Source organism: Paramormyrops kingsleyae, chromosome 3 (genome assembly GCF_048594095.1).
Source record: "Paramormyrops kingsleyae isolate MSU_618 chromosome 3, PKINGS_0.4, whole genome shotgun sequence".
NCBI classification, from domain to species: domain Eukaryota; kingdom Metazoa; phylum Chordata; class Actinopteri; order Osteoglossiformes; family Mormyridae; genus Paramormyrops; species Paramormyrops kingsleyae.
In genome coordinates this window covers 8,420,751-8,447,363 of record NC_132799.1, presented here as the reverse complement: position 1 = coordinate 8,447,363, position 26,613 = coordinate 8,420,751, and the positions used below count along the sequence as shown (strand labels likewise).

At 47.3% G+C, this 26,613-nt stretch overlaps 1 protein-coding gene across 5 annotated transcripts in view; it reads right to left on the bottom strand.

Moving 5' to 3' along the window:
- Positions 1-22,915, bottom strand: part of LOC111859607 (sodium/potassium/calcium exchanger 3-like) — a 32,234-nt gene extending 9,319 nt beyond the window's left edge. The window contains exons 1-8 of one of the 5 annotated variants that reach the window (XM_072709552.1): positions 22,781-22,915; positions 21,772-21,997; positions 12,305-12,427; positions 3,241-3,317; positions 2,803-2,877; positions 2,288-2,372; positions 2,086-2,189; positions 1,121-1,195 (exon numbers count right to left, since the gene is read on the bottom strand). In XM_072709552.1, the coding sequence (XP_072565653.1) occupies positions 1,121-1,195; positions 2,086-2,189; positions 2,288-2,372; positions 2,803-2,877; positions 3,241-3,317; positions 12,305-12,427; positions 21,772-21,964 (732 nt within the window). In that variant the 5' untranslated portion in view covers positions 21,965-21,997; positions 22,781-22,915. The other 4 variants (XM_072709551.1, XM_072709555.1, XM_072709553.1 and 1 more) reach the window with 4 other exon arrangements.
- Positions 22,916-26,613: the final 3,698 nt, after the last annotated feature.

Genomic DNA, 26,613 nt, shown 5'->3' with positions numbered 1-26,613 from the left:
GGAACCAGTAAAAGCAGCATAACCTGCCATTTCAGAAATGTACCACCAGGGGGCACACTAACCCACAGCTTGTGCTCGAAAAGCCAAACATCTGATTTGATGTCAGTCGATCGCAGCATCCGTCCACCAGGACGTGGCCACTTTTATTCTGACTTTACAATGCCCAAGTTTATAGATAATGTCCAAATAGAAGAATCCGTTTGTGCGTACACTGATTCTGACGTCCTTTGTTCTGGCAACCGCCAGCTGCACTGAACTGGCAAATGTTAACGACTGACAGCCATAATTACGATTCACATGCTGTAAATGTTCACGAACAGCGCGGATTAGCTGATCTCGGGTCAGTGACATTCAGGTACACTGGATGAGAAAAGGCAGCCATGACATGCGGCATTTGTGGCGTTAAATGTTAAGAGCAATTAAATCCAGGCAGTTGCAGGTCAGTCCTGTTGACGCAAGCTGTGCAAAACTAACATGGAGATGGTTTACTGGCCTTTGGCCTCTGAGGTCACGGCCCACAAAGCAAATGTTTGCCCACACAGAGGACCATATGGACGGGGGCGTCGCTCATGGCTAATCACTCCCCAGGATGAAGGCCAGACTGCATTTCACCAGCATGACACGGGCTGACCAATGTCAAGACCAAGATGTTTAATTTGCCCAGCAACGGTCACATAAACACGACCATAATTATACTCCCAATAAAAACGGGGCTAATGACAGCTGTTAAAATAATGACAACATAATTAAATTCTGACTTAATGGAAATCCATAAAAATAATTTATTACGAACAAATCAAGAAGAATGAGGGCAAAATCTATTTCCTTTTTAGATACGGCTGGTAATATTTTATGAGATATTTGCTCCAATCGGTTCATTTTATCCATTTCCTTCTAGTTTGTTGAAAACCCAAGACACACAGACGTCCGACCCGCTTTCACATCTGCACTTCCGTATGTTCAGATCAACGCTGCAGGTTCCAATCCCAGTCCCAAACCCTAAAATCCCAGTCCCAAACCCTAAAATCCCAGTCTAAGTGCCTTCAGGCTCCCAATACGGATTCGCATTCCTCTGGCGTCGGCCTCACGGCCTGTGCTCGTACTCAGAGGGCCTACTCACCAGGATTAATGCGGCCACGGCTATGGTGTAGTACACAGAGTCCCTCAGGAGAGCCCAGTAGGAGAGACGGATCGCCTGTGCGGGGGGGAGGAGGAGCGCACAGCTTAGCAGGAGAGGGCAACCCTGCAGCCCCCGCAAAACTGCCCGCAATGTTCACCCCCCCAGTCACCACCCAAGCCTACAGTGGAGAAATACTGACTGTAATGGAGGACAATGTATGATCTGTATTCAATTACTGTGTTTTGACAAGTTTAGTGCTGACTCTACACTTGATAGCTGTAATCGAATATATCTGAGACAGGATAGTAGAAACAGTTCTGAGACCCCAGTGAAAGCAGGGCATTATGTAAATGCAAGCTTTTTAGCTGAGGTACATGACATGAGGAGTCAAGACAGGATCAGTCTGGTTGGGTGGGAAGGTGGAAGATAAGAAAGAGGAAATGTTCCTGTCTGGTTAGAGCAGACTGTCCAGGTTCCAGTGCATGTTTCATACAGTCCACAGGTAGTTTATGTCGCGTCGGATTCAATGTCCCTGCATCAGAAAAGACGACACTGTTGATCCGAGCGCCAGCTGAAAATAGCCAGGGATGAACTGGTGTTACAGAGGAACCCAAGAAACAGGATACCCTAATGGGCCGATAAATGGCGCGAGCGAGGAACCATCGGAGAACTGTCAAATGAGGGAACCTGCACACTCCGGGAGCACGGTGTTCAGGGAACGGTCACTCCCAGCGTTAATGCTAATGTTCAGCAGATACTGTATCGCTGAGAGTCAGACAGACAGAAGATGGGGGTGAATGGGGGGGGGGGCTGCCACACTCTAAATCAGTTTTCCTTGTATCCTGTCAACACCGAGTTGTATATTCTATGTCTCAGGAAGTAATGGCCAGTAATGACACCCGCATGCTGGGTTTTGGGGGGGGGGGCAGGTTGGCCTCCCAAAGACCAACCACCTCCATCGCTACCTGGCCGGCGAAGATCCCGCAAACGCCGATGATGCAGAGGACGTTGAAGACGGCAGAGCCCACGATGGTGCCAACGCCGACATCACCCTTGGTGATGAAGACACCTGCAGGGGGGAGAAGAGACAGATGGGGTGGAGAATGAGGTTAGAAAGGTAACAACACACGCAGATGGTGCATGATGAAGGTGGAGAGGGTCCGTCACCGATGATGGAGGTAAAGAGCTCCGGAGCAGAACTTCCCGCCGCCATGAACGTGGCCCCCGCCACATCCTCACTGAGCTGGAGCCGCTGTGGGACATGGAGAGGGGGGGCGGGTGAGAATAAACACCTCACGCATGAATACACACACACAGGCACGTGTCGGGTAAACATATCTTTATGGGGACCGCTCATTCATTTCTATGGGAAAAATGCTAACGCTAACTATGACAACCTTAACCCCTACCCTGCCCTAACCATAACCATAAGCAAACAAGCAAAATACAAGAGTTTTTGCATTTTTAGTTTTTTCGTTGCAGTCACAGATTTTTATTAAATTGAGTTTTCCCTTATGGGGAACATTAAACTGGCCCCCATAAGGGAAAAAAAGGGTATTCATCACGTTGTGGGGACATTGTGTCCCCATAAGGTAAGGTATACCCGCTCACACACACACACACAAGCAGATGACAGAATACAGTGTCTCAGCCGCTCTCCAAACTGTGCTCGACCGACTGACCTCGCTGATCTTCTCCAGCGATGGGACGAAGTAGTCGTCACAGACCAGGGCCAGAGCAAAGAACATGTACACAGCCTGCAGCAGACAAAGGAGGCAGAAACATGACAAATATAACGGCAAAATGTCAGTGGCAGAAAGCAGCCACAGCCGTCTCTCAGTCTCTCCCGAGAGCGGCCCCCGCACCCGAGAGCGGCCCCCGCACCCGAGAGCAGCCCCCGCACCTGCGGGTGCCCCAGCGCAGCTTTTCACCTTGTGTGGGTTAATAAATCCCTCTTACCATAAACCTTGTTATAATGTCATAAACTTGATATTACACTAAATACAGGTGAACAGAAACAGACAGGAGTTCAAGCACAAGCATCTAGAAAGTGTTATGGCTGCTGCAGAAATGATCGATGGGCTCGATGCGATCAAACAGTGCCGGGGGGTGGGACTCACACACAGGATGTGCAGTAACAAAGCTCCTTCCAGGCGCTGCCGTTGGGAGAAGAGGTCCGTGGGGAACTCCTTCAGGGCTGTGTGGGCGGGGAGAGAGACAGATGGACGACGGGTCAATCAAGAAGTGGCTGAGAATCCAAGTGATCCCAATGGAGAGAAACAGGCTCGCTTTTGGGGGATGTGCTTCATCGCCCTCTGGTGGACCGTCCCGGAGGTTAGCGTGATTCCCCTTTCTGTCTTCAGGGCTGTTTTCATTGGCTGCTGTGTCACAAGCCCCGATTCGGGTATGATCCAAAAGGACAGGGTTACGGAAGAGACTAGGATCAACAGACCCTGGGATTTTAGAGGGCAGCGGACACCGGCTAAGATCTCTGGGCCCGGAAAAACAACAAGGACAGCTGCATCTTTTGGGCACAGGCAATGCGGGCATCATGTTCCGCGTCAGAACCTGCGCTGGGACCCTCGCCCTGCAGCCCACCCCTCCATAAGACCCGGGCTCTTCTGCACGTCTGCTAAACTCCCATGTTTAGTAGAAACTGGAACCATGGCATTCCTGAGCCAGAAATATGAGCAGCTAATACCAGAAATAATTCAAGCTGTTTCTCATTCAGTCAAACTGGATTTTGGAATAAATTTACATTATATTACACACACAAGGCCGCCGTGATGGCGTTTGTACTGCAGCCTCCCATCTCCAGGTTCCCCCCAAGTTTCTGGGTTTCCTGCAAATACTCCAGGTTCCTCCTTCAGTCCAAGAACATGACATTAGTTGAATTATTTGGCTCTAAATTGCTCTTAGTTTGTGATTGGCTACTGCAAGTGTGTGCCAGTGATGGACTGGCATCCCATCCAGAATGTCTCCTACTTTGTGCATTATACTATGTGGGAAATGCTTCAGGCTTTCACGCTACCCTGTTCTGGGTAAGTGGTTATGGACGATGCACTGATGTACTGATGCACACGCTCTTTCTGCCAAGTGGAAATAACGGAACAATGGCTGAATGCAAATCGAATTTTCACAACGGGCGCAGAGTCGCATAATGTGTCCGAGAGCACCCCGGATGACACCCGGAACCCTGCTGTGAAGAGGTTCTGCAAAAGGAACATCCAGGCAGAATGAAGGCCAGGTGACCATTGCTCCTCATCCCTTTCTTCGGGTCCAAACTCACAGGGTTAAAAGCAAATCAGGGTTTGGATTGTTGGCCGCTTAAGATGCTAAATCAATCCCATCAGTCCAGACTCCAAACGGCAAAATCATTACCTATTTCAAACAAAGCAGATCGGCAGCCTGCTTCTATTTTCAGTTGATCTTAAATTGGTGCACTTACGGCTGTTTCTGTCGCCAAGACAACAGGACAAGCTGTTCAGAAGGACAGAGGAACTTTTCCTAGGTTCAACATTGTCCAAGACCGGCTCCAAGAACCAGGACTCCCAGTGTCTTGTGTGGGTTTAACAAACATAGTAAGGCCTCCGCCCCAAACTGAGTTAATGCACACTGGGCAAATTATGAAATGTGTAAATCCGCCAACGAGATGTAATGGCAGAAACGAGTACATGTTAGACTGACACGCATCCATGCAAATAAACACATAACTACAGGCTGGACTAAACATCAGATGCTATTGAGTTTTCCGTCCAGTTCCTGAATATCAAATCCTTGCCGGTAAGACCAGAGCCGAAGCTCTTGCAGCCGAAGGCAGAAGATCCCAGCGGAGGTACCAGTCCTCAGCAGCATAACAGTTTCAGTCTCAGTCTCAGTCTCAGTCCGAGCCTCATGACTGTGCGGCCCCGGTGCCTCGTACCGCTAAGTGGACACATCCGCGGCTTGTTCTTAATAAATCGCCACAAACGGGCCAGCCAGCTGTCAGGCTCCCAGTGCTCGGTACAGATCGAGGCATTTCGGCGTAGGAGCTGCAGAAGCACATCTCACTACCAGGACGAGCTGCTGTGCTCTTGTCCGCAAGGCAAGGGAATGATTCACCAACAACGAACACAAAAGATCCTCCAGCGACTGGACCTGCGTGCTAATCTCTTAACCTTAAAAGGCTTGCAGTTCCTCTCATTCATTAAACTGTTCATAAGGTTTCCCCCAAGAGACGACGTGAAATAACAAACACCGCAAGCCAGAATCAGGATTATTGGCCAAGCACTTTCACATACACAAGGAATTTGTCTGCAGATGCGAATGGCTCTGAGTGTGACTCCTCATGAAACAATCACTGGTTTCTTTGATATAAATGATGATTAAATATTCATTGTCTCACGCTAACAGTAGAGTGAAAACACACAATCCGGTTGATATTTACAATTGACATGTGCATTTGATGGTTTATAAATGTATAAAATGTACAGGAGAGCATGTGAGGAATGTTGGAGTTTCGTTTAGTTATTTACTCGGGCCTTATGCTTCTAAGAGCCTCCCGCTGCAGCCACCAAACGCTGCATCACCTCCTGCCCCCCCCCCCCCACGCCCACTATCCCCAACCCCCTCCCCTCCACCGAGACTGTGGGACTTGGACAGCAGAAAAACTCGCCGTGTACAACGCTGACAGAAACACGACATGTAGATGCAACTTGACTGAAGAAGGGTGACAGGAATAAAAAAAAAAAAAAAAAAAGGCAAAAGGAACAGCCACCTCTGGTCCTCCCAGACACAGGAGTGCTTCTGCGGATCATGCAGATCGTATCGGGGGAATGTGTGCATATCCAGGCCGCTCTACACTTGGTCCTTCATTACACATGAGGAGTTACATCCACCAGAGGAGAGGTGACAGTTCTCTACTGTCCGACTCAGTTTAAATTCTCATTTCCCAGGTACAATAACAATTCAATTCAGTGTTTCTCAACCCAGTGCTCAGGGACCGCAGACAGTCCACATTTTCCCTCCCTCCCGGCTCCCAGTGCGCCTGTAGCAGGTACACAGTGTTCTTCACTGCTTGATTGTTTGGTTCAGGTGCACTAGGAGCTGGGGGGGAGCAAAAATGTGGACTGGAGTCCCTGAGGACTGGGTTGATAAACACTGTTGTATACAATGCACAGTCCTTCCTATCAATCTTGGACGTTTACTTACACATCTGCTCGACTACTTTCAGCATTTGATATTTAACTACAAACTACAAGTATCCACAGTAGCCTGTGCAGCCCAGCTACTGAATCCAAGAGAAATGAGATAATATCCATTTAATGATGTTACAGAAGGAGCGCTTGCTAAGCTGTTATGAAACGGTCTCGCCCCAAAAACTCCAGAGCAGCAGGTGGGGGGGGGGGGTGCTATACAAACATCCCGAGCTGACCCCCCCCCCCCCCCCCTCACCCTTGGGCACAGCAATTTCAACACAGCAGTGACATTCCTGGGAACGTGGCTGTTTTCACCGCCGCCGCTGTGTGAGAGCGCATCATAAATGATGCATCGCGGGGACCAGGTCAGCGTCGTGATGGGGTGGGGGGGGGGGGGGGGCAACAGTGCTGCTCAGCTGGGGAATCTGGAGAAAGGTTACATGGTAATGTTGGCATTTAATTAAGGCACCGGTGGACCAGGACGTGGGCAGAAAAGCCAAAAGCCGTCTGGACCTCCGGAGTCGTGCTCTTTGTGGGGTCGAGTTTGGCCCGAGTGCAGCGTTATGCTCCCAAGGGTCGAGACCCGGACATCCGGACTCTCAGAGGAAGTCCATCAGACCACAAGCTGCCCGCCGATTCTCCCATAATGCCGTAAGGGCACTGCTACTGCATCTGAACCAATCAGGGCCGGGAGAATCAAACCGTGATACTTAATTCATCCCTTTCTTGCTCTCCGTGAGACACACAGACAGGTGAGAGTAAGACTGGGGGTCACAGAGCAGGGTTAAGCGGCGTCAGTCTGTGGGCCCCCGGAACCAGCAACCTTCCAATCACGGGCATGTCCTGCTGAGCCATAAACCCACACCCCCAAAAATGCTACACAGATGGACTGGTGAGTGAAAGAACCCAAGCTCAGGTCATACTGGGAGTCCAGGTTTTGTCCCACCACAACAGAAAATACAACGTAACCAATAGATTCGAATCACAAGTCGTTACTATGCTACTTTATGCAAAAGCAACCACTAAATTCTAATGTGCGACACAGTAACGACATCTATAAATGGACCCATGCTGCTATCAGGAATCAGGAAGTGTTATGCAACAGGAAATAATGTAATGTATAGTTTTAAGGCTTATGAATAGTGTATGCTGTAACGAATACAGAGTAAGATAAACAATGTAAAGGATACCCTTACCTTTAAAATGCCACATGTAAATTCAATGTGAGAACCACAACCTCGCACCACCAGGGCCGTGAGTGTGTGTTTGTGAGCTTTTCACACGTTCACGTGGGGGTCTCACCCCCAGTCCAATATGTGTTAGGTAATCAGGTGAGTTTGTGTTTGGGTTTGTGTGTGTGTGTGTGTTTGGGTTTGTGTGTGTTTGGGTTTGTGTGTGTGTGTGTGTGTGTGTGTATGTGTGTGCGTGTTTGTGTTTGTGTGTGTGTTTGTGTGTGTGTTTGGGTTTGTGTGTGTGTGTGTTTGTGTGTGTGTGTGTGTGTGTGTGTGTGTGTTTGTGTTTGTGTGTGTGTGTTTGTGACTGGAATCCTGTCCAGAGTGTACCTCACGTCCTGGGATATGCCCCAAGCTCCCCGCAACCCCTTTCCTGGAAAAGTGGTTTTGGAAAATGAATGGAATAGAACACACAGTTATGCAAAGTAATGAATGCTTTCAACACTCATGGTGAGTGACACAATATAAAATAAATAGCACAATAACACAATGTTATACAATGTAGCCACAAAAAGGTGCACGGCACCGCAGCGGGCCGGAGGGGGGAGACGGCCACAGAACCAGAGTCTAAAAAAAAGGCTGTATGGCACATAGAGCTGCAAACAGTCCAGCCACTAGATAAAGCAGCACAGAATAGTGCTAGGGGGGCAGGGAGGGGGGGGGCGCGCTTAGCAACAGCCAACAGCACTCCCACAAAACGCACTGTTCTTTGGCTGGTGGCCTAAAGGGAACCCCCCCCCCCCCAGGAACAATATGCATGAGTCACACACTGGCCTAATCAGGAAGTAGTGAGCAACCAGACGGTGCACGAGTCCCCCCCCCCGGCGTGCACGAGACACAGGGGAGCATATTCACACTAGCTTTGAACGACAAACCAGTGGTGTGCATGTGGGGAGGGGGGGCCTCGCCGCCGCTTCTGCCCCTCGCTCCCTCCATGGAGACTGGCGCCCCTTCTGGTAGCTCACTGCATTGCACTGTCCAGCAAACGGATGTCAGCCCTTAATACATTTTTGCACTGGCTGGATTAGCAGCTTTTATTATGGTCTTGCTCGCCACAGTAAGTACAACGACCCCCATCCCCTCCACCCCCCCTCGCCTTCGCCCTAGTCGTCACATAACCCCCACGCGACGTCTGCTACCTATGCTTGAGACTTGCACTCATGATGACATCACACTTGGCCTAGTTGCTGGGGCAACGAGCACCCCTGGGGAGGGGAGCAGCCAAGGTGGGGGGGGGGGGGGGGGGGCAGGACAGCAGGAGGTAACTCAACAAGCCAGCACACACTGGCAAGGCTTTGGAGACACAGGCCATACACCTGTTCTGCATATCTTGGGTCCCTTGTGGGACGTGATGGACGGAGACCCACCAGGGCCAGCCGACAATCCAGGCCCATCCTGGGAGACACGGAAAATTAGCGGCGGCCCCAGAGGAAGCAGACAAATGAGCCTGATATACTTCTGTCCATGTTCTCCTGGCCGGATAGAAGCAGCCACCCCAGGGCTGCAGACAGGAACTGGGAATGTTCCCCTCTGTTTTTCGGGTTCAACTTAAAAGGCGCCCGGTCGTCATGGCAACGCCACACATCAGGCGGACTCCCCGCCTGTGGCTTCGATCGTCCCAGCTCCCCATCGAAGAAAACGGGCGCTGATTTGAAACGCGCTAACCCCCCCCACCGAGGAGTAAAAGAGACGTTCACTTGCAATTAGCTCCAGTCACCCATAAACGGATTTACCCAACAAATAAAAAGCACTCGCTTGCCAGGGTGAGCTATTTTTAGCCGGCTTCAATTAATTATGCAAATCAGCAGCTGTCTGTTCTGAGGTAGGTAACGTTCCCCTCGGTTCCGGGCAGGCGGCGAATCCCAATAAACGGCGAAGAGGATGAAGCAAGAGCGACGGCACCCGCAGGCGGACAGGGATGTGTTCTTAAGGAAGGAAGAGACAGTCCCAAGTGAAAGGAACAAGGAGCGCTGCGGGGGGGGGGGGGGGGGGGGGCACCCAGCCAAGTGTCGAAGTCCCTCGGGGAGGAGGTGAACATTTGCTATAGATCCGCCATAGACATATAGATCTGCTACAGACATATAGATCCGCTGTTTCCCCACTCCTCAGCAATTAAGCATCCAGCTCGCTAATTACCCACAGTGGGACGTGGTTCTGCGCCAGACGTGGAGGGCGCACAGCACATTGCTAAAGACTCCCCAGGAATAAAAATAACAACAAGAAGTAGAAGAAGAAGAAGAAAGAGCAAAGAACGAAGAAGAAGAATTAGAAGAAGAAGGCGGCCCTGTCTCGTTTGCCGTTAATTAGGTCACAGACAACTTTGTTCTCTCCCTCACAGTTACACCTGGGCTCTGTGAACCAGCAAATCGGACGAGACGCTACAGAGTGAGGTATGTATTTTAGTTTAAAATCATCTATTGGGGACTTGGCGTCTGCTAAAGGTTGAGAAAGTTCACCGGCTAAATGGGTCTCTGCCCTCTCGAAATGTATTAACCTGACCTGGAGGTGAATTCAATCTACATGAAGACCCCCCCCCCCCCCCCCCCCAACAAATCCCTTGGGTCCCTGCCCTTTCCCGAGGACGGCGTTCTAAAATACATCGGCAGCCAATTATAATTGATCGTCGTTTATTACCGGTGTCAGAGGGAAAAAAAAATAAAATGGTGGTGATGAGAGGAGACATCTATGCTAACTTTTATTTCCGGACACGGGCTGATAACAAAACGCTACATGGAAACTGGCAGCCGTGAAGCGCAGGGGTGCAGGACCACGGAAATCGCAGGGGCACCAAGGCAATTCATTCATGCAGTCACCATTTCATCCATTACAAATCTCCCCCTGTTAAAGAGCAGGATGTAGGCTGCTTGCATGGAGGCAGAATGATCCCCCCCACCAAACATGGTGGATATAACAGGTGAGTAAACGCCCTCCAGGCAGGGGTGAACCCACAGGGGCACTGGTCCCAGCTGAAAGCTGACTGGCCCTCGAAGTGCTCCTTCCCCATCACTCACCAATTCAAAACATATCATTGGCTGATAGTTATCCCCGCCTCCCACCTTTTAAAAAAAATCCTATAATCGCCCCTGCATCCAGCCTGTGGGTTCTCCTGTCAGCCTCAATACCTCTGGATGCTGTTGCCCTCAGAGACCAACAGGGGGAGCTCCTGATAATCCCTTTATCCGATATCCTCTGGCTGCACAAACATTCATAATAACAACCAACTTGGAGATGCAATTGTACTGATTGTAAATACCCCACACTTCTATTTAGTTACAAAACATGTGTCACTGATTGGGTTTCTTCACTTAGCAAAATGCTATTTGATAAGCCATCGCTCCAGTCATTGCATCACCTGCACAGGAGACAAACAAAATGAAGAGCACCCCCTACAGGACGGTGGGTGTAACATAGTGGGCTCACCCAAAAGAGCTATCCAGCTACACAACTCTTTAAACAGGGAGTCTGCTCTCTAGTGCAACACAACAGAGTCAGACTGACAGCTATGAGGAGCATCCGACCCTCAAACGTGGAACAAAAAGGAGAGAGAAAGTGAGAGGCTTAGTTCCCCTATAAAACAAACCCTATTCCTCTTAAGATAATTACAGTATTTTAGTGAGGATAGAATAATTAAGTGGAAATAAGCAATTAAAAGCATGTTTCTAAATATAAGCTACTTAGCATGAATGAGGATTGAAAATAGAGCACTTGTACTTGGGCCCAGTGCAGTTTGACAGCTCTGGCACGCTAGAGGCTAAAGGCCTGGGAGAGAGAGGAAGACCAGCAACTGAACAAAACAGGACACTACCACAGACAGGGTAACGTCCACCAGAGAAACACTGGCTGGCCACACCCCTCACGCCACCAACCGATGAGCACCCCTGATAAGGGTCACTGACTTCACAGCTCTGCAGAGGATGCTGATGACATCACAGCATTCCAACATTTTGCTTGAGAAAGCAAAGAATGGAGATGATGCAATCCCGGCAACCTGCAACCAAAATCTTCGCCACTCGAAGGTAGGGGGGGGGGGTTGGTTGAGATCAATTTTCTGATGCATCTCAAGTGAATAAATCTGTGAAATATATGATCCACCCCAGGGGAGGTCTAGCGAACTGACGCACCCTGATTACGGGTCTTCAGTTGAAAGCCTACTGTGGCCTGGTTCAAGAGCCCTCAAAAACATACAGCACTGTGACAAAGCCTGATGTGGTCAAAGGAAATGCTTAAAGCTAATTATCTGGGTACTAGGTTTATATTTGCTCTGGAAAAAAAAACTATTTAACATTTGCAAATAAAGAGTATCACAATAAAAGCTAACAAGAATTTCTTCCATTCTCCTAAAAGTCAGTGATATCTTGTTAGATGGCTAGATTAATCACCACCAGCTCAATTAATTAATTAGCTTTAAAAAAGTAAATGGGGTAATGAATAGTCATACGATTCAAAAAATATTTTGGCTGGTTGAAATGGTGCGGAGACTTTAGCAGAGGTTTTGAAATGGCTACGCTGATCACTTTAATATCTCAGCATTACACCTACATGGAGATCAAGTAAACAGCATTTTCTTTTCTTGACCAAGATTTTTGCACAGTGCTGTCGTAAGTGGTGAAGACAAACTACGCAGTAATGTCAGATTCCCCCCGGAGAAGCAAGCGAAACCAGAAAGCCTGTGTGTTTCAGGGTGTGAAATACGATCATTCAGAAATCCCTGAAAGGGAACGTTTCACCAAAGAGACGCTTCAGGTTAGGGGCGTGATCACGGCACAGTGCTCTACCTGGTTCCGTGCAGTTCTTCTCCATCTGGTGCACCGTGTCGTTCCTCCTTGGCGTCTGCAGTAGCCGGCGACTGCCCCAGCTGCCATGGCTGTCTGCAGTGACGGCACTGGACACGGAGAATCCTGCAGGTTTTCGGTAAACACAGAAGCACAGCCATTAACGGCGCTCAGAAGCGGAGCAATCAAATCCCATATCAGCTGGAAAACACTAAATCGGCTTGCGAAGACCTCAGGATTTTCAATAATCATGCGGGGGGTGATTGTAGGATTTTATGGAGGGGCATAATAGGGGGGTCAACCTTATGCTGGTGCCCCCCCCCCCACATGGGACCCCCCTAAACGCCTACGTGGACCAGTCCACAAAAAAACCCGAAAAAAAAAACTAAGGGGAACTTCGCTTGACCTCATTCACTTGATTTTTGCCAATTATAATGTTGTTCTGTTTTTCATTTAAGCGAGGCCCTTACCCCCGCCTCTGCCCCCCACACGGCCAGGGTCACCCTTAAAAAATGGATCAAATTTCGCATTTTGCTGTCTGACTTCCTTCAGAACATCTTGATGAAGACCTTTGATTATTACCTTCAGGTATCAGGCGGTCCAATGGCACAGTTAGACAGCAAAATAGAGATCCAGAGCCACTGGATCATCATACTACACTGCACGTTTTAAAGACTTGTCGATATTAGGACACCTCTAACTGCCACATCTTTTCACCATCGTCAGGCTTCCATTTTTCTCAGCGGAGTGAACCATTCCTGTGGAGTGGCGGGGGGGGGAGCTGGAAGGAGTCTGGCCTAAAGGCACTGACATGGACCCCTGTGGCTTCAACACTTCCTCTTTCTCGAGAGTACATGTCCGGCGCCGTCTAACAACTTCCTCTCCGTTGCAGGCAGACATCTTGGCACTTTTCAATTAATGACATTACCCATTCAGTGAGCCAGAATGAACTCTGGGAAATATGTTACTATGGAGATGTGATGTAACTGCTGAGAGCAGAGCAAGCAGTGATGACATACATTTCAGAACAAACATGTTTGTCATCTTTTTCCAAGTTTTTTTATCTTTGGTGAATTGATTTGAAATCTATACATTCACAACTCCTACAGCTGTCAAAATTCACCTGGATTCCTGAGGATTTGCCCATTTGAAAGATGGCGGTTATAAAGTCTCCTATTATTTTTCAGTGAACCTAGTAAGTTTGGTTTGGAGAAGCCCTGCCTGCCAGCAACACTCCCAACACCTGGGGAAAAAAGTCTCTGCTCACGAGGTGAAACGTTATGTTACAGAGCTCATTCCCGCAGCAGCTTCTCATGTTTGTGTCACACGAGTCGTCACAGTCATGATCGCCATCATCTCTGCAGGAAATGACATCACGTGGATACGACACGACAGGAAATGACATCACGTGGATACGACACGACAGGAAATGACATCACGTGGATACAACACACATATGACTATTTTAAAACTGCTATTAGATATTTGGAAGATATCTGAATTTATTCAAAATCTGACTGTAATTATTATCCAAATGGTACAGTGGGCAGCACCAATGCCTCAGGCCTAGAGAGTTGCTCTGTAAAATTAGCATGTTCTCCTGATGATGTGATGGTTTCCAACAGGCCCTCCAGAGTGATCCAACACTGTGGGTGTTCCCCTACCTTGTGCCCCATGCTGCCTGAAATAGGTCATACCACCCATTACTGGATAATGCAGACTTTGGAGAGATGGATATATTCAGATCTTTAAACTAAAGTCACCTGAAGTCCACCACAAAACTCCCAGGTGCATTTTTTTAGGTATCAACCAAAAAAAAAATCAGTCTTTTTTCCTCACTCTATTATGTGCTGTGTAACAGTTTTTTTAACAGAGAGAGAGGAAAAAGTCAATATCTGGACGCCGAGGCGATTAACACAAATGTCTGGGAATGCGGTGCGGTGACATTTTTGCAAAGATTCCTCCCATTCGGAGATTCAGCTTTTGTCAGAAGGGCAAACCAAAGGTTTCACTCATCCTCATTATCCCATATTTGCGTTCGGCTGGGCTGCAGGCTGAAGCGGGCGCATTTAAATGTGCAGGGCTGCCTCCACTGAGCGGCACGGCGCATGCTGAATCAAGGCGGAGGCAGCTTCTCTGATCCGCACAGGTCTGTGTTTGTTCCCAAATCCCATCATGACGTGCCCCTCTTACGGTCCCACTCTAAGCAAGACCTGCTCCTTCATGTCCCTCCATGCCTCAAGAAGAGGCCACCGCCACCTAAGCAGGGCCCACGAAGTCACCACACATCGGGTGTCACAACACTAAAATCTCACTTAAACGTTGAGCCCCCAGAATTTCCCCACTGAACACAAAAGCACATGCATGCTACTAGTGTAGCATATACATCCATATCTTTTTAAAGAAATTAAAAGATTCTTTGCCATTTGCACTAGTAAATTACAGATACACTGGAATGTTTCTTTTGACATAATCCCATCTTGCCTTTGCTTTGCTCAAGGGATCGACAGCAGTGTTACTATTCTTCCAAGGATGGGACTCACACCCACAACCTGCTGATCACAGGCACAGGGACCAAATCCATGGATTTCTTTAACTGCTTATGCAATGTGATGTCAAAGTGAGCTTGGAACCCCACCTGGAAAGCACAGGGCACAAGGGAAAGGATGCCCTCCAGCAGGGGGTGCCCTTCAGCACAGGTCACTCACACACACACACACCAGGCAGGACACTGTAGGTAGAAACCTGTCTGCCTGGAGGAACACATAAACTCCATACACATTGAACCGGGGAAGGGACTCAAACCCACAACCTACAGTGCTCTTGTCAGAGCCTAAAGAAGGGCAAAGGGGAGGAAATGAAATAATCGAAATATGACTCACCTTATTGATGATATTTCAATAACAAGAAAATATACAAAACATTTACAAAATATTGACGAGACCAATTCTGCAGTAATACTGCAGCCAAGAAACAGTGAGGAGAGTGGGCTAGCAGGCTACAGCGCTAACGAAGCGTCTTCACAGAGAGACCGTAGGTGTCAGCCTGGCATGAGTCGCGGGCAGTCCTAGCTTGGCAGATGATTACAAGCACAGAACTACCCGCTGTCTTCAATGAGCGTGTGATCTGGGGGGCTGAATGGGCCCCCCGCATCCACCTGATCGTGACCGCATACTGTCACTGCTGGGTTATTTTTAGAGCCAGCGTCCACCCGGCCTGTCAACCCTAATCGCACCATTTATCTTCATTAGAAGTCCAGGTGCGACAGCGGACGGGGGGCCAGGAGAAGGGTGGCAGGTCCCCGAGGGCCCCCACCATAATGAGGCCACGACAGTAAACCACCAGGTGCACGTGAGCATGCGGTCCCCACAAGAGAAGCACGTGTCAAAAGCCATTATCAATTCACTCACAATACCAATCAAATATTTTATGGACTAGTGCAACTGATACCATTATGAAATATTTTAACGACAATAAAAATTGGTAAATGACAATTATTTTTATAGGATGATTAACTTGTAAAAGAGTAAGGCATTTTTTTTATAATTCAAAAGCTAGACAATACTAGAGTTAAAAATACTCATCAAATGAAATTAAAATTCAAACGAAAAAAGGAACTTTTACACATTCAGACAGATTTAATCTAGTGAAGACAAGTGACAATTTTAATCAGATTCCCTTCAACTCTAACTGGGCTACTGGGGTTGCTGCGTCTCAGTGGGTCTGTTACTGTAAACATCTGTAATCGAAATGGTAATTGAGAGCAAATGATCACCATTCGAGTATTGAGTATTGATGCTGCGGTAACAATCTGCCCATTCCTATCAACACCATCATTCTGATCGACAGCAGAGCTCCAGCAATGCATCACAGCTACGTTTTGGTTCTCCTGAGTATTGGACAGTGTCCTTATATGCAAAAGAATGCATTTTTGATTACCTCAGGACACCGAGAGTTACAGCAGCACAGTGACTGGATCAGACACTACCCGCAACCCCTTGATCGGCTCTGATAAGTGAGACCAGAATACTGAGTGGAGGTGACAATGCCGCTGATCCCTGATTGGCCACGACAGCTCTGAATGAGACTGCTATTGGTCCAGTGTCCCCCGGGACTGCTGAAGATATCCACATTAACATCTACATTAGTCAGCTGTCTTAGATGCCGCTCTCTGTATTAAAACTGCAGTGGACAGGGAGAGAAGTGCGTCAACAAACACCGACGGCCAGTAGCATGCAATTCAGGATGAGGGTTCACTGCTCCTGCCAGAAAAGTATCTTTGAGAACAGGAAAGAGGAAGACAGCAAGTCTAAGCAGAACGTCATTCTACACTCCCCATAATGCTAGGGCTGCCTGATATTGCATTGATATCACATCGCGATATAACTGCAATTATACAGCGCATGAGCAATAATCACCAGGGCTTTAGATGATGGGTGTAAGCATTTGTCCGGACGCCGACTTTTCGGTACTATACAGATGTTTACTTACGCCTACAATTTGGTAAGATTAGTTGTACGCCTAAAATATTAATAAGAAGCATATGAAGCTCAAAAGTCTGAGATTTGTATAAATGTGGCATATCCTTTATTATATTCCCCTTTATTATATTATATTCCCCTTTATTATATTATATTCCCCTTATATTATATTCCCCTTTATTATATTATATTCCCCTTTATTATATTCCCCTTATATTATATTCCCCTTTATTATATTCCCCTTTATTATATTATATTCCCCTTTATTATATTATATTCCCCTTATATTATATTCCCCTTATATTATATTATATTCCCCTTTATTATATTATATTCCCCTTTATTATATTATATTCCCCTTTATTATATTTCCCTTATATTATATTATATTCCCCTTTATTATAGTCCCTGGGCGCTGAATTAGCTGCCCCCTGCTATGTCACATTGTCTCATATGGGTTAAATGCAGAGGACACATTTTGTTGTTGCGCACTGTGTGCTGTGGTGTGTTGACAATGACCAGTGATCACCAAATTCATTCATTAATTCTTCATTCATTCGTATTCGATTAGCGGAGCACACTACATGCTACCGTTTTGGTAAATCGTGGCGGAGATACGCCCTCATGGCGAGACACTTTCAACAGCCACAACATCTTTTAAAAGAAGTGACATTGTGGTTAAACAAGCTAGAAAGACGTCGGTTGTGTGGAGGTACTTTTTCGCAGCTTAAAGTCCCACACGTTTATTACACATGAGGATATGCCGACTTCATGCATATTACTAACTTCTGGGCATCAAAATATGACTCATTAATATCTTAGGCGCACCACTAATCTGCTTAACGAATTGAGGGTGTAAGTAAACGTCTGTGTAATATTGAAAAGCCGGAGTCAGGGCAAATGTTTACACCCGTCGTCAAAGGTCCTGGTGATAATTGCGCATGAATCATATAAATCGCTATGTGATATCATGCAGCCCTACAAAGTACTATATGTATCAAGAACCCAAATATTTCATCCATCTTAGACCCCCCTTATCCTGCACAGGAATGAGGGGGCTCACCCCAGCCAAATCCATCACAGGGCAAACAGGCTCTCTCACACACTGGGGGGGGATTCAGAGACACCAATTAGGCTAATAGGAGCTCTTTGAACTGCAGGAAGAAATAGGAGTACCTGAAGGAAACCCACACAACACAGACAGAACAAGCAAACTCCACACACATATATGGAGGAGGTGGGATTCAAACCCACAACCTTGGAGGAGGAAGGCGATACAGATACCTACTTTGCCACCCCAAGAGCATAACCTTTCATTTCTATTGTATAATTTCATCAGTCCCCCCTTTTTTCAAAATGCCGGCCTCAGAATTGTAATCTAAGCCCTATTTACATGGCGGCACAGTCATCTCAACAGACAGCACACTGGGAAGTGGTTACTGACGGCAACACACCTCACTGGCACCAGGTGGACATCAGTGCACATCCCCAGGACTTCTGTGCTTATTACACAAACACAGGGGAGGGGTGTCATTTTCCACAAAATGCTCCTCTTTCAGCTCATACACTTTTAACATCACAGAGATGAGGCTGCCATCTGTCAAAGCCAGTGTTCGGCGAAAGGAGTTATCAGAGAGAATTCTGGGTAACGCTCTCCAGCGGCACATGCCGATCCCGAGGATGACGCTGCTCAGGCCCGTCTCCTGTTACTACGGCGATTCAAGCTCAGTCATGCACGATGCGACGCCGCATTCACAGCCACTGTGGTGCTAAGTGATCAGGAGATAAGCAAACCACTTCACAGAAGAGTCTGACCAAAATAAAAGGTCAGAAGAGCAGCACGGTGACCCAGCTGGTGACAGTGTGGCCTCGTGCCTCCAGGGCTGGGGGGTGTAAATCCTGCCTTCATGTTTAGGTGTCCTCCGCGTCCCATGAGGGTCTAGACCGCCCTCAACAGGCTACCGCATGTTAAAGCAAATCCCAGCAGCAGACCGGCCTCCTGTCCAGGGTGTTTCTGAACACTGTACCCTATGCTGCCCCCCCCCCCCCGTGACCCCATAATGGATGAGCGGTTGGAAGAAGGATGGATAAAAATATGTTTTTAAAAAAAAAAAAAACACCATGCGACTGGTGCTTAAATGAAACTAAATTTTTCTGATGAGGGACCACCAGGGTACGGCTGCATCAGAACGAGAAGGTGGTCTTCGCGATGCAGACCTCCCCTGACAAGACAAACAACACACACCAGCTCACAAACCAACCGTGACACACACACACACACACTCCATTGGCTACTGGGCAGGGCGTCAAACTGGCATCCAGACACATCATGGTATTCCAAAGAGACAGGACACAAGCATCAGTGGTCCCTTGGCTGAGGCTGCCTGAAGGATGGGGCTGTCTGGGGAGGGGGGTGTGGGGAGGGGGGGTGGCTCCTCACCCCCTCATTATTCCAGCTCTTATCGGGAGGTGTCACATTTCTGAAAAGTGCATTTCGCCTTGGCACAGAGACAGGCTGCCCCCCCCCCCACCAATGGTTGGGGGATGGTCAGGGGCAAATGTGCTGTCACACACAAAGTTTGATGGCACAGTCAATCACGGGCGACTGCAGAGCATCATTCAGCGGAGCGTGCATGTTGGGGGGGGGGGGGGGGGGGGAGTGGGCCATGCCACTTCAGGCATGCTGCTGCATATGTGCAAACATGTCAGGAGCTAGAGAGGGGCAGCAGGGTGGATGAAGCACCGCTAACCAGCAAACGCAAGCAGTTACCACAACCAGAGAGGATCACTGATGGCAAATAAATATGAACAAGTCCAGAACAAACAAGAGCAATTCTGTGGCCAATTTGCCATTTGTTTAACTCAAAGGGGGACATCTCCACAGGCTTCAAAGTCACCATCAGGGTAAAAATGCAAGAAAATTAATTTAATGACGAGAAACAAGAGATAAGCCTTACATCACACATAGATAATCTTTGCCATTTTAGAAGCATAGATCATGTCAGAAATCATGTCAGTGATGGCTGTCATTGATGGTGACGGCATGAAGCTTGCTTGTTGCCCGACGGCCGCTTAATTTGTGGAGACACGCCTCCCCACCTTTGCCCTGTGTTTGTGTTAGAGCGCTGGGGGCAACTATAACCTTTGCCCTGTGTTGGTGTTAGAGCCGTGGGGGCAACTATAACCTTTGCCCTGTGTTGGTGTTAGAGCGCTGGGGGCAACTATAACCTTTGCCCTGTGTTGGTGTTAGAGCGCTGGGGGCAACTATAACCTTTGCCCTGTGTTGGTGTTAGAGCCGTGGGGGCAACTATAACCTTTGCCCTGTGTTGGTGTTAAAGCGCTGGGGGCAACTATAACCTTTGCCCTGTGTTGGTGTTAGAGCCGTGGGGGCAACTATAACCTTTGCCCTGTGTTGGTGTTAAAGCGCTGGGGGCAACTATAACCTTTGCCCTGTGTTGGTGTTAGAGCGCTGGGGGCAACTATAAAAACGATCCGTGGCCCGGGGTCAAAACCATTGCGAATTCTGATGGACATTTTGATCAGAATGCAATTTTTACCACATACATGGTATTTAAAAATGTCACCCATATAGTTTTTTGCCCACGCACACATTTGTAATAGACGATACCTATTACTATAAATTTCTGAGCTTTCAAAAAACATAAATCACAATAAAATTATCGTTAAGCAGTACCATATATGTTTAGCTTTCATTTCAATCACAACTAAATTTGAGCTTAATTTGTTCAAAAATTAAATTGATTTTTTTTTCCATCTATTTTGCATGTAACAACATATCACCTAAGACAAGAACATAACCCAGAAATCAATCAATGGAGGTATGAAGCATACCTTTCTAACCAAAACTTTGCAGCAATAATATTTTCCCAAATACAAGAAATAAATAATAATAATAATAAATAAATAGCCTACGCTGTTTTCATTACCTCTTCTTTCAAAGCAACATAGCAGCAATTTTAGACAACAATTTTACAAGTCTGAAAATAAAAAAATAACAATTTAAAAGACTATCCGATTATATAAACTGTAAACATTGTGTTTATTACGGCAAAAAATAAATTGTTTCAGATTGTTACAACTAATATCGATACGGTAATAAACAGGGTACAACATCGTAAAGTGTAAAACAAAACCAACAGAAAAATCCTAAGAACCGATCCAAGACGACTTAAAATTGTCAAAAATTCTTTACAAAAAGAGACAAACATCAACCCCCCTGTGTTACTGTAAAAACATCGAAGCCCTTGTCATTATTTAATGGCCCTTTTGCCAGTGCGTCGCACCTACACTAGGATCGGATCTTCCTTAAGCATCTCACTTGACCCAAGCGGTTTCTAACCGACGTTAAAAAGACGCTATTTTTACGCGCCATGCAATTCGATCTTTCACACTTCACATCTCAAAGGGCTTAATGGGGTGAAGGGAAAGCGGCGTCGTACGCCGTGCGCTGGAAAGAGAGACCCTCAGCGTAGCAGGAGATAATGGGGCGCAGATGGTTCCCAGCGCCATTCAAAGCGGCCAAGTTCAGCAAAGGCGCACATGTGGCCGCAGCCAGGGACCGCTTTGTGATGTATTTATGACAAACTAACGCCTCTTTAAAGCAAACGCACTTTAAAAAGAACTCAGCCGTCAGCAATAACCAAAAGGACAGCATTATTTCGTGGTAAATCTGATTTTAAAAGCAACTGGGTGAGGGCTGTGAGAATTGTCCTTGTGTTTGACAGCGTGCTACAGCAGCAGCCCGATCGCACCGAGACTCGGGATCTTATTATTAATGTTACCCACGGGTAATGAAATCGAATAAGTCATATGCAATATGCGGCATATGCAAGTGCAAGGGGCTCATTCACTTAACTCAAACAAGTTCAAAATGGGTAAAAAGAATGAGGAAAAAACACGTTATATCCATAACAGACAACAGTCCCGGAATGGGGCCACGGTAATATCCTATCGACACCAAACGCTCACCTGAATGTCCAGCCAGAGAAGACAGAGCCGACAGACACAGGAGGGACAAGCCTATGAAGCTCATCTGCCCCCAAAACAACTCCTTTCGCCTTTTCCTTCTCGCTTTAATCTTCTTTTGGGTGAGCATCTCTTGATGGGGCCAGATCTGGGGTCCAATAATGAGAGGTTTCCAGTAAGCGATTACCTTTTCCATGGAGATCCCCCCCTCCCTGTTTCCGCAGGAAAACTGAAATAAGGGGAAGAATAAGACGGATAATTGGCTGAGGAATGTGTGAAGATTGAGTAAAGTTATCACAAAAAAAAATACCGTTGCTTTCGATTTGCCTTCTCGGCGTAATGTGTCTTCTTATATTTTTTTAAACGGTAACGCCGTGCAAAGTAAGTGCCGTAGGCGGAAGGAGAGGCGCTCCATGGATGCGTCGGCTAGGCTGCTTCTGGCAGGACGCATATTTCTGTCCGGTTTGCGTGTTTAAGACAGAGCCGAAAGCCGGATGAAGAGGCAGAGCGGCGCGTACTCACACCGATACGGCGCAGAGGCTTGATGCTGAGATAGCATGTTCTTGCACACGAGTAAAAATAGGAGAAAGAGAAGCTGGGGAGGGGTGCAAGAAAGACGACCGAAGGCGACGCAGATATATACGTCCGTTACTGCCCCCTTCTGGCTAAATCGACCAGTGGCGTTTGTAGATAAAACCACGGCAATAGCTTTGAATCCACTCAACACAAAGGGATACGCAGAACAACGATTAAGAAACAAACGCTATTTAAGGGGCTCTAACGTCGTTAAAAAAAGAAAAGGTATTGATTACGGGTTTACTGAATAATGGTGGGGGGAGAGTTGATACTGCACCAAACTGTCAGGAAAGTCTCAGTTTGACAGGATTTCTTTGGAATTCAGATAAAGTTGCTAATTTCAGAGAAGTCTAATAATTTTACTGCATATGACACATAGATAGTGCATGCATGCATTGACCACGCCCACTGTTCACACTTGCCTGCAGCTACTCACCTGCAATCTTCCCCTCCTTCCCTGTGTATCTGACTCCAGTTTTGGTTTCCACCTCGTGGTTTGTATGCATCCACGGCCTAACGGCTCAACTGCTCACTGACTATGGCTCGCGCATCATTGGCTTCAGCCGATTGGTCACTGACTGTAACTCACAGTTCACTGGCCACAGCTCATTGGCCACTGACCGCACCACACGGCTCATCGGCTACGGCTCATTGGCCTCTGACTACAGCTCACTGGTGACTGAGGGTAGATCATAACCCACTTGCTGCTCACTCGCAATGACTGATGAAATTATATGCTCTACATTTTGCTTGACTGACTGGTGACCCACGTATCTTTAAAAATAGCACGGGGAAATTTTCAGCAAGAATGGAAAAGTTAAGCTCTTAGGTTTTTAATAACCTTTAACCCTTTTGATGCAGGGATTCCAGGCTGTGAGTGGCTGAGAAGCATTATTGTACGTATGGAGAGACAACAAAAACAGGACAATGCAAGGTGGGCTGTTTCTCAGCAAGGAGCCTGAATCACAACAACCAAGTTTTAGAGATGTTTTTGCACATAAATATCAACAAAAGTTCTGTGACCTCTGGTTTGGTTTTATTTTCCGATGGTTGATTCTTGATGGTCATAGAGGAAATGGTAAAAATTTCTCAACAACAGAATGTCTGCCAGTTGCCTGTGTGCAGTAAAACCATTGTAACCACATGATGTGCTGCTTTTAAGTGTCACAATGCATATGCAACAAAACAAGGACACCCCCCCCCCCACCAGCCCAGGGCTTGAAATATGTGCATAATGCATTGTGTATGTTCTCGAGGTTACAGCCCAAACTTGCCGAGAATCGTAGCGCCAATAAAGAGACCCCTTTCTTACAGGATTCTTGAGAAGTCTCCTAAACTTTTTATAGTCCTCTGTACACTCTGGCTCATTCCTGCACAAAGCTAGAAAATCCGAAGATTCCCAACAGTCAGCGTTTAACTGGATCACAGGCTAAACGAAAGACCGAACCAATTATGAGTGGCTAAATTGTTTTTCCATAGCCAGTGGGCCTGGCAAGGGCAGCAGGGCTGAGATGCAAGATAATGCTGCACTGGGACGCTGTTCTGCACTGGAGCCGGCCTGCGCGGGACACCCCCCCCCCCCCCCCCCCGCCTTGTTTTCTCCATCAAAGCAAAAAGGAGAGGAATAAAATAGGGCATTCTTTGCCCCTCGGCAAAAGACGTTCAGGTGCAAGTTTTGCAAGATTCATTCCGTGCCAAAGGGGAACTACAACGAAACGTGAATCAAAATCTGAAACATGAGATTTGCCATAGAACACATCTGAACAATGGGGGGGGGGGGGGGCGGAGGGGGGGGGGGGATATGAAGTTATGTACACATGTCTGTTTGCTTTTAAAAAACTCAGATATGTTTTATCAGTTTGCATAAAATTATATGTATCTATTTTTTTTATGATTGTTCCTCTCTGCAGTCTTAATTAAAGTTAACCAGGCATGGATCTGGGTGTCTACACTGATTCCTTGGTCCATGAAATTTGTCTTCAGCAGCGTCTGGAAGGGGCCCGTGCTGCTGCTTATTGTAGAATGCTCCTTTGGCCGCTCTTTGCTGTGCCGCTGGGACCTTGGCTGGCCTCTGTTGTGCGTCCTACCAGGTCTGAGGTTCGCACACTGGGCTAACCTTAAATTCAGCGTAACATTACCTAAGGCGGGAACTGCTACCTGCAGCACGAGGCAGGGCTCCCCTCCTTGGGCTGGAACATCCCACGGAATCCTGGTATCCCCGGTGACCATGGCGACGGGACAAACATGCGTCTTAACGGACGACCCACTTGACTACACCTGTTCTAGACCATAGCACTGTCCTCAGCAAACTCGCACTTACTTTGGTGGGAAGACACACCCCGGGTCACCGCTGTAGCCTCAGAAAGCTGCTCTGGTCCAGAGTGCCGTCCTCCGGCTCAGGAAGCTTGCAAAAGCTAGCTGCTCTGCTTTTGGTTCTGATGTCGTACATAACTCTGGAGCGCAGTTACTGTACTGCATTATTTACAGAGTTTGCTTGAAACATGCTTCCATCCAGAGCAATTTGCATATCTTGCATCCCCTAGCGCACAGCATTATGCGACACTGCACCCTACAGACTGCTGGGATTAAGGGCCTGAACTTGCAGGACAGACACCACAAGGTGTATTGCTGTTGTGCAGCACATCAACACAAACACTTAATCAGAATGGCTTCTGCCTTCTGCAGAATTCTGAACCTCTTCCTCTATGTGCGTGTTTGTGTGTGTCTGCATACGCTGAGCACCAAGCCACAGCGTGACACACCATCTGTAAAGTACTTCCTGCTGACTGGAAAACTGTAGAACAAGACACAGCCTGTCTTATGTGCTTCTATGTTCTATAACTCAGATGTTGCGGGGTAGCAATGCGTTTGTTTACACGCGGGACTATATATGTATATATGTGTGTATATATGTGTGTATATATATAACTTTCATTATAGGATTTGGCAGGAAGCCACAGAAATACAACTAGTGGCCTAATTCCTCTGAGCCTGTTAAATTACATTCATTTTTTCACTTTTCAGCCACTTGGCTTTAAGCTGCTAACTTGCTGCTGAGCTGGGGGGGGGGATGGGGGGGGGGGTGGATGTGTGTGTTCGGGCTGAGCCCCGATAACGTCTCCAGCTGGGACCGGAGCTGTCAATCACTGTGGCCTCGTTGAAGTTTTTTTTTTGAAGTCTGTGGTGTGGTGGGGGGGGGGTTGAATAGTGGGCTCAAACAAATGCGTAGCTTCTGCCTCTGACCTAGTTTGGTCTGTTTGTTTGGACCACATGTTAGTTCCCTCCCCCCCCCCCCCCCCTACAATCTGTCTGAGACCAAAACAGAGGGATCAGCAGCTTTCGGGAGAGAGACCCCCCCACACACACACACTTCTTTGAAGGGAATCTGTCATGAAAAGGAAGAACAGCCTACAGTTCTGTATCTTAACAGAGGGAAGAGGACTTTACACCCCTCAGTGAGAAGCAGATGTTCCCCTGGTCTCCATCAGCATTTTCTCGACATGACTGACCACGCCGTGCAGCCTAACCCCAATTCTTCACATTCTTGTAGTTGACATTTCGGGAGGAATAGCATGGAGCCAATTCCTGGTGAGAACATTTTCAGGCAGCAAGTCAATGAAGCATTACGATGTTCAAAAAGAGCATCTTTACACACTTGGGTAATTCCGTTGGATGTCATTTTATTGAAAGCCCCGAATGATTGTCCCCTCTGACATCTGCAAGCAAAAAAAATGTTAAAAATGCAAAATCGAAATATTCAATAATATGTACGCCGGCCAAACTATACATCTGTTTTATACGCAACTGCAATGTGCACTAACTTTCTATTTTCCTCCACATCTCCAGGTGCCCTGACCTTCACCCTTTCACATCTCCACCTGCCATGGGCCCTCATTCCACAGCTCCATAGAAGCACATTCCACCGGAGGTAAAGCCCTTCAGAAAGCTGATTTCACTGCTGTGCCACAGAAATATTTTCCATTTGAAGGCTACAGCGGTGTTTTCACAACCACACACTCAGATAAAAAAACCACACGCACAACTACACTATGTTCAATACTCACAATTAACCACGGACAAAGTCAAACACCCACACGATATGCTATTATGTATGTATATACCTCGGTAACTAAGCTGGTAATGTATTAGGAGAAAAATACTTTGAAAAACTTCAGAAAAAGTTGGCCCTGTTGTCTGTGTTCCTCGCCCATAATAATCGGACAATGACTGGAGACCATCTGTCTGAGTGATTCTGGGTAGTCCACAAAG